The 18,386-nt window shown below is 37.1% G+C and overlaps 1 protein-coding gene across 3 annotated transcripts in view; it reads left to right on the top strand.

Annotated features, from left to right (window-relative positions):
• The window catches only part of LOC133530813 (paired box protein Pax-2-A), a 155,837-nt gene that overhangs the window by 89,714 nt on the left and 47,737 nt on the right, over positions 1 to 18,386 (top strand). For all 3 annotated transcript variants that reach the window (XM_061868885.1, XM_061868884.1, XM_061868886.1), the window contains exon 4: positions 5,778 to 5,943. In XM_061868885.1, coding sequence (XP_061724869.1) covers positions 5,778 to 5,943 — 166 coding nt within the window. The remainder of the gene's footprint in view (positions 1 to 5,777; positions 5,944 to 18,386) is intronic.

Below are 18,386 nucleotides of genomic sequence, written 5' to 3'. Positions count from 1 at the left end.
TTCATTTATTTTCAAAAATAATTTTTTTTCCCACAAAAATTTTAGAATTCATTATTATATAAGAATTTCTACAGATCCATATAGTCGGGATTCGAACCCCAGGTCACTAGTCCTGAAATCAAGGCCGGTCATGCGCCGGCGCACACCCTCGCCAACATTAATAATTAACGAGCTTCACCTGTGCACGATGTATGTGCATGGTGTATATTCCTGATAAATCTGAGTCCAGGGATAGTGTAAACCAGTTAATAGAGAAATACAAGTATGAAAAGATTTCAAAATTCAGAAAACCACGAAAGATTTGGACAATATGTTAAATCATCTTTAACCGACAAACGACAAAAAGCCGACCATCTTAGCCCTACTGGACGAAATATCGCAAACCTTATAAATATATAATCTCTATAAACATTTCATTAGCGCGATGTAGAAATCACCGCTCCCAGCACAGCGCCATCTCGCGTGATATTTGGTAAACATATTTGTATGAAAATACTCTACGGAAGTACGGACGCGAACATCGCACTTCGAGCTCCCTCGATCAATCACAGCGCACTTAATACTGGTTATTCTATGCGTGTGACTCTCAACCACTCTCTAAACTTTTAGGAATAAAAGAGCAGACATGCCGACACATCCCGACTGAATATTCGAAGCATTGTCGGTATTTTTATGAGGGGGCTATCACTCTGATTCAACTGTAACCAGTCATTTCCTGGGTTTTAACCTGGGGTGTGCATTACATAGCATATAAATTGTCGTTTATTTTATCAGTGCTAGTGGATTTTAAATCTAGGGAATACTATATTATTATAGAGGAAGGAGGAGGGAAACGAAGGGTTGCAGGCCAAGTAGATATAGACGGATCCCTATCCGTCCGGATCGTTTCCTCAGTCGGTAATTAAATAATTCAACATACATTTTTTGACATTAACAAATTTTTCTCAAACTTGCAATGAAACACACGTTCACACGACTTACTTCAAATTAAGTCCGGAAAGACTACATATCCGGCGCGATGAGTGAAGATGATAATTGATAAGTAAAGGAATTTCATATAGCCTTACACACCTAGGCTGTAAAGCAACCTTCTTTTGTTTTTAAACGTCAAATTGTGACACAACGTCTTGGCATTCAACCATCAAATAGTAATAGATTCGGTAATTTGCTTTTAGCTGTGTATACTTACAAATAAAACAACTTGACTACATGTTTTTAATGTAGTCTATTTGTTTTATTTGTGTAAATTGACTACAGTTTTTCAAAACGACAACACTTTCTTACACGATTATATGCAGGGGGATCATCTCTTTCTGCATCTGACTGTACTATTACTACTACACTACTCCACATCTAAAAACATAAAACCCTCAGAAAACCGCCATAACTCAACAAATTACAAAAAAACAAGGAAAAGTATAGGAACTAGCGGACACCTGCCGAGCCCGACCGGAAGTAAAGAGGGTTTCCCGCGTATTTCAGGCTTCCGGTCCGCCATCTTGTTCTCCATTACTGTTAATTACCCCCCGACGAGGATTTAGTTTTGGGGGATATTTTTAGAAGTACTTCAGGCAGGTAAAATTATTAAGGGAAGCTTGGGGGAGCGCAATCATAAGATCTTTTGTTTGTTCTCGCATAACACTCGAGCCCTTTTCATGTCAATATACTTTTCAATCAAAAAATAGATACACAAGTCATACAATACCCCATATATTCTTTAATTTTATTAATCGAATCACATATACAACATAGTTTTGCACAAAAACAAAATACTAAAATAAGGTAACTAAAAACTAGAATCTATATAAATGAATCGCCAAAATGTATGTGATCGCATAACTTTCGAAAGACGACCGATTTGGCTAATTTTTTTTAACTTTATTACAACAAAAGGCGGACTTAATGCCAAAGGCATTCTACCAGTCAACCTTAAGTTAAAGCAGAAAGATTGTGGGCGGTGCTATTAGCTACTACTAGGTACTAAATTTTAGTATTGAAATATTTGTGGAATTCCAGGGAAGCTTAAACGTTGAGAAAATATGGAAAAATAGCGAGGAAAATCGTAAAAACAACGATATTATTTGCCCATATAAACTGGTCCTAGCTGACAAATATAATATGTATACGATAGGTGATACGAAGTTCACCGGGTCAGATAGTTCGAAACTAATCTGTAAAATTTATGATGGAGTATTCGCATTTGAATTGCGCTTAAAAAATACTAAAAGGATTCGGCTTAAGCGCTGTTTTGTAAAAACGATTCGAGTTCTACACACAAAAGACCTGAGTTCATACCAACGCTAAAGACAATATTCAAAATGATCTTCAACTTACTCTCAGCCATCGGTCATATCGACCGGACGCGCTGTGCTCCGCTGCGCCCGGTTCACGGCCGCTACACTGTTTTATCCGGCGACAATCCCTACTTGTGATGATATTACTCTCTTTATTCATTTTTCTTCATAAATTAGGTTGTTTGTAATGTCCTCCCAGACGTATCCGTCGACGGCCACATTCTGACAAATAAAAAGGGTCTTAACTATTACGTGCATGTGGCTTGCGAATCCAAATTTTATTTTGAAAGTCTGGCAACACGAAACACAGTAGAGTTGCCCAGATGCGTTGTATGTGTAATGTAATGGTAGGAGGGCTTGGGCCGAGTTTTTCGGAGCTGGCGTTTAGCGTCAAGATCTTCTTGTCGGGTGTGCTCGAAGTTACCAAGACCTGTGTTGACAGCAGTTCGCTAGTCCGATCTCCGAGATGCAAGCTCCTCCTACGACTCGCATGATATGCCGGTGACCGACAGGTGGCGTTTTACGACCTCCTTGTAGCGCAAGTACTGAATGAATATAAAAGTAAAATACAACAACACGTACAAATACAATACAAAAAATATATTATAATAATAAAATAACCTAACCTAGGGTGCCGCTGGCAGTGAGACAAGGCAAAAGCTGACAGTGGTCAGGGCCGCAGAGAGAGGAACCGCCGGACTATCCACGCTGTGTCAAAAATCACCGCCATTTGCATCTGACCCTTGATACAACCATTGAGCGAGAGTCTCTCAAGGTGTTGATCGAGACCGTTCGCTGAAACGACTTCGAGACAATGATCGTCAAATCAACATCCCACATGGTTATTATTATTGTTACTAGCCTATATGTTGTCCCACTGCTGGGCACAGGCCTCTCCCCTCGATCTCCATCCGTCTCGGTTTTGAGCAATCTCCGGCCAGCCGTTGAGATATGCGTCTAGCTCATCCTGCCATCTCCACCTGGGCCTGCCAGCTCCTCGCCCATCTTGCGGCACCCACTCCGTGGCTATTTTCCGTGGCAACCTTTTTAGGGTTCCGTAGTCAACACGGGACCCTAAAAAGGTTTGTCGTAAAAACGTGGTGATATATTTTTGGCTGGTACTGTAGCTCTGTCTGTTACTTCTTCATGCTTAAACCGCTGAACCGATTAAGTTGAAATTGGCATGGAGATAGTTTAAGGGCCGGGGATGGTCATAGGATAGTTTTTAACAATCATCATTATCATCTGACGCAGACGAAGTCAAGGCAGACACTAGTTACTTATATCCAGGCAATTAATACGTTACACATTTTACCAAGGAAATTGACAGATACAGCTTTCGCTTCAAGGCCATAGCAGTATTGTCACGACAGTAATACAGCTGCAGTTGATGGACGTCACGTTTAGACATGTGCTTCAATGGTTCATCTCACCCCGCTTGGCATCGGTCATCCTATCGACCGGTCACGCTGCGGTCTGCTGCGCCCGGTTCACGGCCGCTACTTTAACCGGGTAATTATCTTGAATCCGGATAAAGTTAAATTGTGACAGACAGTTAACGGGTTATTTTAGAGCGTCTTTGGATTGTGAAGAGTCAAATGTCTTTTAAGCTGAGAGAATGTATTTCCTTCAAACATTAAATAAAATATTAAACAGAGGAATATCTCTGTTTCTTGTTGTTTTTTTTTTGACAATTATAAAATAGGAAAGGATCATCAAGAGTTGAAATATCTGCGTTTTAACCCTTTATGTTGACAGTTCAAAAATGAAAATCGAATGTCAGTCTTACTCATCGAAAATAGAACAAAAGTTTGAAGTGCCGTATGTGGGAAATATATCTCCCTTAGCCTGGTAAAGGGTTAAGCAGAAATTATATTTCTTAAACACTTTTAAAAATAAATAACAAAGGAACAAGGCTATTGGTATTCCTAACAAAACCCATACGCCTACCATATGATTACTTGTTGTATAATATATGTAGGTATGTATCTCCATTAACAGACTAACTACTACAGATTAACTGCATACTGCGACCAAACATAATTATAATATCAAATCCACTACGAAGGCTATATTTCGATTCACCCTAGCACGATACCCTCAAATCCGGCAGCGTTCCAAGACACGCCGCGCGCAGGGCGTGACGGCCGCATCGATCCGGCCCCGCCCGCCAATCGATGCCTCTGTTTTCATTTTTAGATAGATGATAATATTGATAAATGAGATGTGTGATACGGACCAGGTACTACTATAGGTAGTAATGGAATTACTTTTGAGTAATGTCATTATTAATTATAGTCTAGTGATTGGAATGACGGAATGACGGTAAATAATACAGTTAGATTCATATTTTGCTGCATATTTGGTTGCCTTCACATCGGGGCTTTTTACATTGTGTTTATTGCAAGTTCATACATTTGTTATTTAACACTAGTAGCAAATGTACGAACACGCAGTAAACACTAATGAACCCCAATGTGAAGGCCAACCATACTTATCTTATCAATTCCCATACATTTAATCAATCCTTTTCATTTGATTTCTTACCAACATATCGCATAAGTAGGTACCCTTCCCAAAGATTTATGCGTGTATGGACTATAATGAAATATGGCGATGTATATGTACAAATGTCCACTGGAATAATTTCGTCCCTGTATAATTTTGACAAAGTATAAAAATGTCCACGTGTATATTAAACGAAATATAAATATGTTGCGACAATAGACTAAAATAAAATATGACGATGTATACAAACATGATTGATAGATGATACAATACTATGATTGTAGACATTTTTATACTTTCATAATAGTCATTTTTATATTTCGACTTGACTAGACTTGAACGTTTTGATATATTGTCTTTCTAATAATCGGACAAATTTATGTTTTAAAACGCATATACGCATAAATCTTCCCAAATGATTATATTTACATAATCCATATGCCATACTTTACATAATCAAACTTAAATAAAAAAATAATTCGAGCAAATAAAACTACTTAATGTGTAATACTAATAAATAAACAAATAAATACATATTATCGGACATAATTATTCAAATTGACTAAGTCCCAAAGTGAGCTCAACAAGGCTTGTGTTGTAGGTACTACTTAGACAACTTTATAATATAATATATAAATACATAGAAAACACCCATATCTCACCCATATGCTCATCACAAAAATAGATGCCCTTACTAGGATTTGAATCCAGGACCATTGGCTTCATAGACAGGGTCACTGCCCTCTAGACCAAACAGGTCGTCAAATAAATAAATACTAATGAATTTTACTAATTCAACGTCAATTTCCCAAAATGTTCAGACATAAATTGGTAGGAACTAGGAAGTTGAGAGTGGCCAGTACAGAGCCACCACCATACAAATTACGAAAAAAAGATGGTCTAAATACCAAATAGATCACATTTCAGGTTCAAATTTAATTAAGCTTTTATTAATTTAATTTTTTTCATTCGCAGGTCACGGCGGAGTAAATCAACTAGGCGGCGTATTCGTCAACGGCCGACCACTGCCAGACGTCGTCCGACAAAGGATAGTCGAGCTAGCCCACAGCGGCGTACGGCCCTGCGACATCAGTAGGCAACTGAGGGTGTCGCATGGTTGTGTGTCGAAGATACTATCTAGGTGAGTTAGATATTGTGTTATAAATGAGAGAACTAGCTTAGAGCCCACAGCGGCGTACGGCTTTGCGACATCAGTAGGCAACTAAGGGTATCGCATGGTTATGTGTCGAAGATACTATCTAGGTGAGTTAGATATTGTGTTATAAATGAGAGAACTAGCTTAGAGCCCACAGCGGCGTACGGCTTTGCGACATCAGTAGGCAACTAAGGGTATCGCATGGATGTGTGGCGAAGATACTATCTAGGTGAGTGAGATATGTGTTATAAATGAGAGAACTAGCTTAGAGCCCACAGCGGCGTACGGCCCTGTGACATCAGTAGGCAACTAAGGGTGTCGCATGGTTATGTGTCGAAGATACTATCTAGGTGAATTAGATATTATATTATAAATGAGAGAACTAGCTTAGAGCCCACAGCGGCGTGCAGCCTTGCGACATCAGTAGACAACTGAGGGTGGCGCATGTTTGTGTGTCGAAGATACTACCTAGGTGAGTTAAATATTGTTATAAATGAGAAAACTACCATAGAGCCCACAGCGGCGTACGGCCTTGCGACATCAGTAGGGAACTAAGGGTGTCACATGATTGTGTGTCAAAGATACTACCTGTATACTATACCTACTACAATATTGATGCAGCAAATAATTATAATTTAATGTCACATAAAAAAACGCAAATCTGTATCATCTCCAAAACAAAACAGATGCCTAATACAAAGAAATTATTATAATCACTGGAGATAGTCATCGCAATTGTTAAAAATGCGACAACCAAAATAAAATCTTATGGCGTTGGTTAAGAATTCAATATGGCATGGAGGCAATAGCTTATTGGTTTATCTATTTTGAAAACCAAAATAAAACAATGCATTTTAACAACCCTTTCTACGATGAGATAGGGTTAGTTTTTGCTTGATTTTAAAACAATAGTAAAATGGGTCGTGAATAAAGTGAGGCTCGTATGGTAAAGGTAAATGACATAAGTGCGCACGCGCCGTCTCGGTCTGCGCGCATGCGTGAACTGCTCAGAAGCAAAACGTAATAAGCACACGTAAATTGCATACAGTTTGTGCTTTTCTAAGTTAAACTGGTTGGAAGTAGGCTAGGATGAGAGAGAATTGAGAAAAACTGTGCTTACCGGGGTTCTATTGTGTGTAAAACAATTGGTGCGGTACTGGGTTTTGAAGGAGTTTTTTGTAGAAAAAATATAAAAAATAGATACATAATAACAAAGAGATAAGGTACGGTAGTGTAACACTATCACCGGGACATGAATAATACTAGTTATTTCGTTGGTTCTGGGCACTTTCCGCAAATCGACAACCATTGTGCCTATTTTGCGTAAAACGAGGTAGCGCTACTCTAACCACCCCAGCTTGTAGGGAGACAAAAACTTGTACAGTAGGGAAGCCTCATAAAATGTTAGTCTTGCCCCGAGCAAAATAAACTATGTTCGTATTACCCTATCACAAATTGAAAATACTTTCACAAAAGTGATTATTTTGTTACCCACGACGGAACGGAGACGGTATTCCTGTATTTAATCATGTTTTCATTGTGCACAATAAAGAATTGAAAACGTTGTAGCTTGGTCCTGGTGTCGGTAAGGTAACTGAAGAAAGTTGGTTACTTATATTAGGAAGTTGCAAATCATTCTGAAGATACTTTCTGACTATGCGGCATGTGTTTAATAACTGCTTTTTGCATAAGTAAATATGAAGATGGTGATAGCGATAGGGTTTTTATTGAGGTGTGTAGTATATTATTATATGCGTTTGGGGTGAGAGGATGTTTGTGCAAACCAATGTTGCCATTTTTCTTAAAAACTACTAGTCCGATTTTGATGCGGTTTTCAGTGATGGGTTCGAGTTTGATTGGTGCACGTTCTTAGATAGGTGTTACGGTGACAACTCACCAGAGGGCGCTGCAGTAGACAGTTATTTGTGCATCCTTTTTCAACTACGTTTTAACCGTCGTGGGTTTTTTCAAAAATTTTAATTTTGTTTTTATAATTATACTGGCAGATTTCTTCAACATTACGAGAATTCGATGAATGAAATCATATGAATCGGAAAGCATAGGAAAATATTTCTTAAGCTAATAGTAACCTAACCTAATCCCACCCAATCCCATCCCTTTCCTGCTACGCAAAGGTTGTCTGGAAGAGATCGCTTCTTAGCGATAAGACCGCCTGTTGTTACCTAACTTTTACGTGTTTTTTTCATTTCCTGTCTATTTTTAACTGTATGGTGCACAATAAAGAATATTTACTTACTTACTAATGTTCCTGTTTTTCTTTGAGGGAATTACGCTGATTTGTTTGTATGTGTGAAAGGGTCAAAAGTTACTATCTAAGTTCATCAGTTCAACGCTTACAATAGCATTGACAGTTCAATCTCATTTTTTTAAGGGCCTACTATGTCCCACAGCTAGGCAAAGGGCTCCCCCCTCTTTTCCCACTTGTCAAGGTTTGGTGCTAATCTTGGCCAGTCTCTCAATAATCTTGGCCAGTCTCTCAATAATCTTGGCCAGTCTCTCAATAACAAATGGAAACTTAAAATTCTTGAGCCCATTTTGATCATTCTTAATTTTTTACTACTTAGATATAACAGTATATTCCGGACCGTGTTTGGAGACGAAAATGTCATATGAACTTTTTTAATTCGCCTAATTTCAGTGTTAATACCAATTAAAAAAAAAAATATATATAGTGTGTTTTAGTGCCTTTTTTATGGCGATGTCGCCCCAATGGGACCTAGTCTAGACGACCTTACTGACAGATATCAAAGTGACAAGAAACAATTTGAAAAAACTAGTTGTTACAAAAAAAAAATACCAATTCATATTAATCCATAAATTTTCCGAGAACATGTACTTATTATGTATAAAACATACAAAAAGTAAAAAACATAATTTTTTGGCGGAATGACTTAAATTTTTGTAAGACCTCAGGAATACGTGTTTTTTTTCCGTTTGCTCACGGGCACCTTGTATACAAAGCTATGTTATTATATTTTGGTACTTAAACTGTAATAAAATAGTCCAACAATGCTCATTACTCGATAAATTTCTTCTCATTAAGGCTTGAGCTCCTGCGGTCGGTTAAAGCGCGAGCTAAGTGCTGTCTGACCGCAGCCTTAACCTCTACCCGAAAACGTAACTACATATGAAACACAACCAATTGTAAACCTTATCGTATAAACATAAGGTGTATAGTTGTATGATATTTTAAGGGGAGTTATGATGTTTTGTTCACGTAACTGATGAGATTTGTAGGCCGCTTTAAACAGTAGTTAATGAAGGAGAAATTAGGTTGAGGGTAAAAAGGCGTTTAAAAGACTTTTAAACGCCTTTTTACCCTCAACCTAATTTCTCCTTCATTAACTACTGGTAAAAATGAATAGCAGAAATATTTTTGTATTCAAAAGTATCTCCAGCGGTACCTAGGGCGTCCAGACGGTCCCTAAGCCCCCTACCTAGACCCCCAAGGCGCCCTAGGTACCGCTGGAGAGACGAAGTGCAAAAAGGCCTTAGCGAACTTGCCGCCGTCGACTGGACAGAAACGGTTTTGGCCAGAGAAGCATGGCGGTTGCTGCGCCACAGCAGTAAGTAAGTAGTAAGTATTAAAAAATATGAATATAACAAGCAACAACATGAATTATATTCCCATAAAACAATTATAGTATAGTTCATCGTAAACTTAACCAAATTGCATATATTATATACCGATTAATTAATCGACTGCATCAAAATTATTTCAGACACTTGTCTGAAGTCATTGTGTACGGTTTTCAAAAGAGAAGATTTTTTTTTCTTGACTTTCCAAGAATAGGTACACACTACTAAACATACTGAAGATTAGCCCTTTCTTATTAGATTACTAATAACCCATCGCACCAGTCTTTCAATAAAATATTAGGAAATAAACAACGGGTTGCACTCCGGGAGTGCCGGCAGAAGTTAAAACTTGAATATTAACGATGTGCATTTTTGATATTTTGGAATGGTTAGGGAATAATTTTTGCACGAATTGCTTTAATTATCAGTATAAAAGTACTATCATTTATGTGATAAAATACAATATTCATTTATCGTACACAAACATGACAATTTATATTACATTAAAAATTGAACACTTCAGAACTATTACATTTATTTAACATTAAAAAGTTTATCTCTCAGAAAAATCAACTTCCATCCATAATTTCAACGACTCTTACACCGTCATCATTACTAGAACCATCATGGAGTTTTTCGATCAGGTCACGTGTCCGTCTTGCGAATTTTCAATCTGACGAATCTCTCGGTCACGTGACCTGTCGCGAGTTTAACATTTTTTCCCCATCACAAAAAGTGCACAGCGCCGCTAAAGAAGTTTTCACTTCAAAAATACAAAATATACAACCGGTTATGAAAGTAAGTTACGACACCGGAAAAGCCTTTCCCACTAAATGCTCGCTTTTTAACGTTAAACTTTCTTTTATTGGTACTACGCAGATATTAAAGAAAAATTATTGTTACGAAACACTTGCATCCGGTCGAAATTTTATATTAAAAGCATCACTGTTGTGTAATTAAATTTATAAAATGGCAAATCTTTGATTTTATATTGGATAAACATGAAAAAACATGAAACATATGTGAGACATTGATAAAGACTTAAACGAGTATATTTTGAAGGACCGTTGTCATAAACTACAAGAACTTTAACTCAAAATGACAAGAAATTGGCATTTTTAGGGTTCCGTACCTCTAAAGGAAAAAACGAAATCTTTATAAAATCCCTTAGTTGTCCGTCCGTCTGTCCATCCGTCTGTCTGTCTGTCAAAACCCTTTGTCTCAAAAACGCGTCGAGGTATAGAGTTGAAATTAAAACCTTATACTCAGATCTACGGTCCCTTGAAGCTGTGAAAATGTTCTAAGTTTACTTTAAAAAAAGATACGGCCATTTATGCCGTATAAATATTATAGGACACTTCCCGTTGACCTAGAACTATGCAATTTGGGAAGTAATATCGTCTTACACTAGTACACGGAAAAATCTCATAGCTATTAATTTGTAAAAAGAAAATGTGCGGAACTCTCGGCGAGCGAGTCCGACTCACACTTATCTAGTTTTTTTACTCAATTTATAGAAAATAAAACACCAAATGAATCTTAAATAATGTAAGTAAATGATCACGGCACTTTTCGATGCATTTGTCTTAAAATTTTAACTTTTTCAACGGCGTTTGTCGATATAAGACTGTCATCTTGGCTACGGCTTTTTAGCTTTAGTTTTGCGCTTTAATACTAATTCTTCAATATTATGTAAAATCCATACGATCAACACATTCAAAACACCCCACAAATGAAGCATAATCGCTCAGAACAGATCGAATGATAATTTGAATATAACTGACCGAATGATATGAATGGAAGCGAGGGTCAGTAGAACTGGCTATTGTTTGATTTAAATTGAAAACTGACCGGTAGGGGTGGGAGCGTCGATAGGAAGTTAACTGTAATCGCTGTTTTGTTTTCAAAGAATGTATTAAATGCCAGTAACAGAGCAAAATTAAATAAAGTAAAATAATTCAATTGACGACCGGTATTGCCTAGTTTATATTTAAAGCCTGACAACAGTTTATTTAACCCTGAGATAGTCTTTTTTAAGCTGTAAGTATTTGATTGCATTCACTAAAAAATTTTTCGCATCTTTGGAAATTTTTATTGGCATTTTTGTAATAAAACCGTTTATATTTGAATATATTCGTAGATATTTTCTGTTTGTTTACATCAGTGACATTGGATGGCATCCAACGTTCGTTGTCAAAGAGTACTTGTTGCCAGTAAAAGAAATTAGTACCATTGAAAATCCGCAAAATGGCGTGGGTCAAATAAACTGTTGTCAGGCTTTAGTAAAAAAAAAAATCGAAAAAGACCTTACGCTAATAATGTAGATGCAGTGACAACACAAAATAGATTGTTGTGGCGAAAACGTACGAGGAGGGCTGACCCCAAGTGATATGGGAACATTGCCAGGAGAAAGAAGAAGTTTTTTTAACACTTTCCTCGGATTCGAAATGAAAATTAGAGTATTGAACTCTGGTGAAAGGCTCATTGCGTTCGAGCGGCAAACTACCTCAACAGGAATGAGTGCCTTTCATCCCTTGGTTAACAATCTACTATTGTGGAAACACAAGTAAAATAATACTGAACATAAAAATTAATAAATTACTTTTCCATTCGGTGTCGAGACCCTTGGTCCATGGGGCCCTGGCGCTCTGAGTCTCTGCAAAGATCTGTCTAAGAGCCTCAGAGACGCCACAGGAGATCAAAGAGCTGGCAGCTTCCTCGCTCAACGCATCAGCCTAACGATCCAGCGAGGAAATGCTGCCAGCGTCTTCGGTACTATGCCGCAGGAGCCATTTTTAGATTTATTTTAGCTTTATTTTAGATTTAATTTAGTCATATTTTAGTTTTAGTTTACATTATTAATTGTTTATAAGGTTATATTATTGTACTAATAAATGTTTAATATATTGTGAGATAAATAAATCATATCATATAAATTACTTTGATCTCCAAAAAACCTTAACCTAGCCGTTCCCACCAAAAGTCAAATATTAAAAAAGTCCAGAAACAATAAAAAATCCGAGGTGTTTAATTGTTTATCTATTTATCCAGTATTGTTGAAAAGGTAGATAAATTGAAAATACATCCAAGTCAATGCCCATCCCTACCCCGCTGGGACTGAATGGGCATTCAATTTATTCCCGATCGTTGTTTGAGTGTTGCCTGTTCCCGCTGTCTTCATTATACTGTTATTTATAGAACAGTTTTATCCTGGTTTACTTTTGTTTTTGCTTGGAGACACAATTAGCAGGCAGATAGGTTACCTACTATGCATAAATTTAGCACTAACCTAGCGAACGTATACGTAATCTATTAAACCAAATATCTGTTGTTGTGTCCAGGATGTTAACAGAATTGAATGCATATATTATTCCGGACCTAACTTTTGTTGTGTTAGTCGTTATTGCTGTTTTAAATATATTATCTCAATTTGAAATGAAAACACTTAGGGCCGGTTGCGCCAAATGAATTGTCAATATCATTGGAATTTGTTAAAATTTGGTCGTAGATATAAAAAAAAAAACAACGGCTTGCATGCCGGGAGTGCCGGCAGAAGTGAAAACTTGAATATTAACGTTGTGCATTTTTGATATTTTGGAATGGTTAGGGAATAATTTTGCACAAATTGCTTTCATTATCTGTATAAAAGTTCTATCATTTATGTGATGAAATACAATATTCATTAACTACTGGCTTCAATGACATTGTAACAGTTTTTCGATCAGGTCACGTGTCCGTCTTACGAATTTTCAATCTGACGAATCTGTCGGTCACGTGACCTGTCGCGAGTTTAATTTTTTTTCCCCATCACAAAAAGTGCACAGCGCCACTAAAGAAGTTTTCACTTAGAAAATCTGTTCTATGTAGGGGTAAATAATTTAGTAATCTACAGGATCTCTCCTATTTTATATAGAGGGGCCCACTGATTACCAGTTCGCCGGACGATATCAGCCTGTCAGTTCGCAAAAGCTGACAATCGCGGGCAACTGATAGGCCTATTTTGTACGGCGAACTGGTAATCAGTGAGCCCCTTTGCAAATTGCAACTGATCCGTCATACCTCGTTAATAAAAGTTAATTAGTTAATTGTCCATGTTGCAGTCCGTCATTAATACTCGTAAATAAAATAAATAAATATTATAGGACATTATTACACAAATTGACTAAGTCCCACAGTAAGCTCAATAAGGCTTGTGTTGAGGGTACTTATACAAAAATATATATAATATATAAATATTTTATAAATACTTAAATACATAGAAAACACCCATGACTCAGGAACAAATATCCATGCTCATCACACGAATAAATGCCCTTACCAGGATTTGAACCCGGGACCATCGGTTTCATAGGCAGGCATACACCAAAACTGTTTGCTTTTTTGTATCAAATAGAGATAAAGCTTCCATATAGATATGCCAAATAAAAAATGTTAATGTTATAAAATGTTGTCATTTTTATCTTGAATTATTATGAATTGTTTTTTTTTCTTTCTATTCACTTGGTTATTTGTAATGAATATGATTTTGTATATATGTTTTGACATGTTTTTTCCATGTCCTGGCGTTTGGCCTCTGCTGTGAGCCGGTGTTTGAAAATAAATAAATAATGATAAAAAATAATAAATAATAATATGACGAATTTCTTTAGTAACTACCTATAAAAATAAGCAGTTTTGACTTATTTACAATATTAGTGGCGGTAATTACTATAGCTGTTCCAAATTTTAGCTCTCTCCGTCAAACGGTCTCTGAGAAAATCGCATATAACCGATGTGCAAACCCAAAGTGATTCCATAAGTGTTCCGTGAACAAAGTTTTGTACGGAACACTGAAATGGGGAAATATTTTTTTTTATACTACGTCGGTGGCAAACAAGCATACGGCCCGCCTGATGGTAAGCAGTCTCCGTAGCCTCCAAAGGAGTTACATGCGCGTTGCCGACCCTGACTCCCCTTTTCCCTCGTTGAGCTCTGGCAACCTTAGTCACCGGCAGGAACACAACACTATGAGTAGGGTCTAGTGTTACTTGGCTGCGGTTTTCTGTAAGGTGGAGGTATTTCCCCAGTTGGGCTCTGCTCTAGATCAGGAATGACATCCGCTGTGCAGTGCCCTACCACACAAAGCGAGATGACATTCACAATGCCCATACCTCTCTTTATATATATAACAAGTCGCATCTTAAAGGGCACTCACAATTTGGATACATAATAATAATGAAACAATCGTAGTTCATACGGACGTACAATACACTCTACATGAGCGGAAGTGTATAATGGACACGCTTTCTGCGCCCGCGTCGATTTTTCCCCCAACTAAAAACAAGCCTTATTGCTAAGTGTTATAAACCATATTTCTATGTATATTGTGGTAGTGTATGACCAGAAAAACAGGCAATTATACGGACAGGAGGTGAACTACTTTCATTTATGTGTTAGTTTGGATTTGATTTCGTTTTATGTGATCTAGAAATGATATTCTTGTGGCTTATTGCAAGAACATATTACAGGCAGGGTAGTTACACTTCATGTTTCGTGAAGATGCAGAGTTGTGAGGCCTAAGGCCTGTATGTAGCTAGCCTATGTACACTAACGATTATGATTTAACATCTGTGTGATAAGGATCCTGGCCGAATTTTTCGAACGAAGTTCCTTATCGGACGGTTGGCGGTATGATTTTTTAACACGCTTATGTGTACTGTATGCTGTATGTAACTATGTAATGGAATCTAAGATAACTAATTTAACCATCTTCCAAGGATCGTAGGGTCATAAAAATTGGCAGCTGTATGTAGTTCTGATGACAATACAATAATATGGTACTGTCGAACTGATCTGATGATGGAGCCGGAAGATATAAACTGGAACTTCATGCTGGAACATCGTATCATAGCTGTGTTTGGATTTGTTAGAAGTCTTGTAATGAACTTTGACCGCGATTAGCGTTCAAGTTCTGATGATGAAGCCGGAAGATAGGCCCTGGCATTCCATGATGGAATATCGTATCATAGTCGTGTTTGCACTTGTGAGAAAGGTCACGAAATGGACTTTGAACACGATCAGGTTTCAAGGTTATAACAAACCTATTATATATTGACTTGGAAGTTTTTCAGTTATCTTATTTTTTTAACTATTAATTTATTTCGTCAGGAAAACCCTTCACGACCCTTTTTTTATTTAAATTCTCGAGAATAACTAGCCTAATTTTACCGTCTTACACACACATCTACTACTTACTTCTTCTTTCTTCTTTCTTACTGTCGTATTCTACAGTGGCGCAGTTGGGAAACAGCCGCTTTAAAATAGCGACGATCCGGGTTCGAACCCCAGTCGTGTATGCAGATATTACTTTTTGTATTTTTTTCACTTGAATTTTATATTTTTGATTGACTAAGCATATATGAAGCTAAGCGTATTAGCTTGTACAAAATTGTTTTCTCATGTTTGGTTGTTCTCCCTAAGGCTCATTTCTGAACTAATTTCTGAAATTGTGTGAGCAAATTCGATGATTATTATTTTGTCGATCAATATTTTTGTTTTTTATTGTATAATAATACTTAAAGATTTATCATATATATTTGATGACCGGTCTGGCCTAGTCGGTAGTGACCCTGCCATGAAGCCGATGGTCATTTATTCGTGTGGTGAGCATGGATATTTGTTCCTGAGTCATGGGTGTTTTCTATGTATTTAAGTATTTATATATTAAATATATCGTTGTCTCAGTACTCTCAACACAAGCCTTATTGAGCTTACTGTGGGACATAGTCAATTTATGTAATAATGTCCTATAATATATATTTATTATTTATTTATTTTAAAAGTTACCAACAAGGAAAGTTCATGAAATAGGTCCTTAATACTCTGAAGGCATTCTGTTCTGGGACTTTCGTGGTAAGACTGACAACAATGTGTTTTATTGTAACTATTTAACATTTTACAGTTAGACAAATGATGTTTGTGGAGCAATATCAATTTGCTGCAGTCTGCAATACATCCGGTTTGTTAACCGTGTTCAAAGTGAAGTCATAAAGTGTATTTTATTCATTGAAACAAATAATTTTGGCATACTGCATAGCATAAGCATCTAAAATACCGCATTACAGAGTTCGTGTTCGACTTTACATATTTAGATTTTTTTCAAGAATAAATAACAATAAAATAAACATTATAGGACATTACAACACAAATTGACTAAGTCCCACAATAAGCTCAATAAGGCTTGTGTTGAGGGTACTTAGACAACGACATATATAATATATAAATATTTATAAATACTTAAATACATAGAAAACACCCATGACTCAGGAACAAATATCCATGCTCATCACACGAATAAATGCCCTTACCAGGATTTGATCCCGGGACCATCGGCTTCATAGGCAGGGTCACTACCCACGAGGCCAGACCGGTCGTCAAGTATGCTTGCCTTAGTTAGTTTTTCTAGGCATTTTCCGCAAATCGATCGCCATTGTGTCTATTTTACGTGTAAACAAGGTAGCGCCAGTGGGGAAACTAGGTCTTTCGGGCGTTCTCGGCTCCGTTCGGCTCAGCGTTGCTATAGGGTTGGCAAAACGTGACGATCCTTTGCGTGGACAACCACAGATAAGATAACGACTTGAAAATTAACAACCCTAAAAAGCCGAAAGGGATAGTGCCATGCAGAAAGGCACAACATGATTCGTCCCTGAATCTCTGTCAAACTTCAGTTTTGTAGGAAGTCTCCATTCAGTACAGTAGTACTATTATTTATTATGTGGTAGTCTAACTACCCCAGCGGCGGTATCATGGTTCTATTTTTATCACTTGTCACTATGCCCATCACTTTCGCGCTTACATACTTGTTAGAACGTGACAGGTATGGTGACAAATGATAAAGAGCCGACCATCTTAGCCCTACAGCTCTTATGCTAGCAATGTCTTCAGGGCTATAACCACGAAAATCGAAGTTCGTCATTTGCAGACATTTTTCTCAGTCATTACGTCTCAGTGAAAGTAAAAGAGAACTTTCCCCGCAATTTGCGAATTTCGGTTTTCGCGATAGCCCCCCAGGGCCGATTCATACATTTACTATATTTGCATAATTTATCAAATGCATGAACTCACAATTAACACTAATCAATGTTTAAACAGGCCCTAAAATATATCTATGTCGATAGGCATGTGTCTGTAGATCTGTCTGAAGTATTGTGAGGTGATGGATGGTAGAGGTATTTTATAAAACTGTTGTTGTTAAGTGTTGTGTACCGTAGCGTATAAGTTGTCTCTAAATTGTACAGCTATTTGGTTTAGACTGTCAGACTATATAAATTTTGTTTGAATAAATGCACAACTGACCTTTTGACGACCAGTTTGGCCTAGTGGGTAGTGACCCTGCCTACGAAGCCGATGGTCCCGGGTTCAAATCCTGGTAAGGGCATTTATTTGTGTGATGTGCATGGATATTTGTTCCTGAGTCATGGGTGTTTTCTATGTATTTAAGTATTTATAAATATTTATATATTATATATATCATTGTCTAAGTACCCTCAACACAAGCCTTATTGAGCTTACTGTGGGACTTAGTCAATTTGTGTACCTAATAATGTCCTTATAATATTTATTTATTTATTATTTAAATAAAAAAAATGTCTGGTTTTCATTGCTAAATACTGTTATACGAAGAAAATAGAGCGAGTAGTAGTTTTGTATGTAAAATTTCCAGTACCATGTAAAGTTCGGCCACTTAATTTAAAAAAATACTCATGACTATATACATACAAAAGCTTCGCCAAATTGAAGACAGTTTGTTGGCGAATAGTGCGCTCTCAATTATTATTTATTACTTAATA

Source organism: Cydia pomonella, chromosome 23 (assembly GCF_033807575.1).
Source record: "Cydia pomonella isolate Wapato2018A chromosome 23, ilCydPomo1, whole genome shotgun sequence".
In the NCBI taxonomy this organism is placed as follows: Eukaryota; Metazoa; Arthropoda; class Insecta; order Lepidoptera; family Tortricidae; genus Cydia; species Cydia pomonella.
Note: the sequence above shows the minus strand (reverse complement) of the source record. Positions and strands in the feature narration are given on the sequence as shown.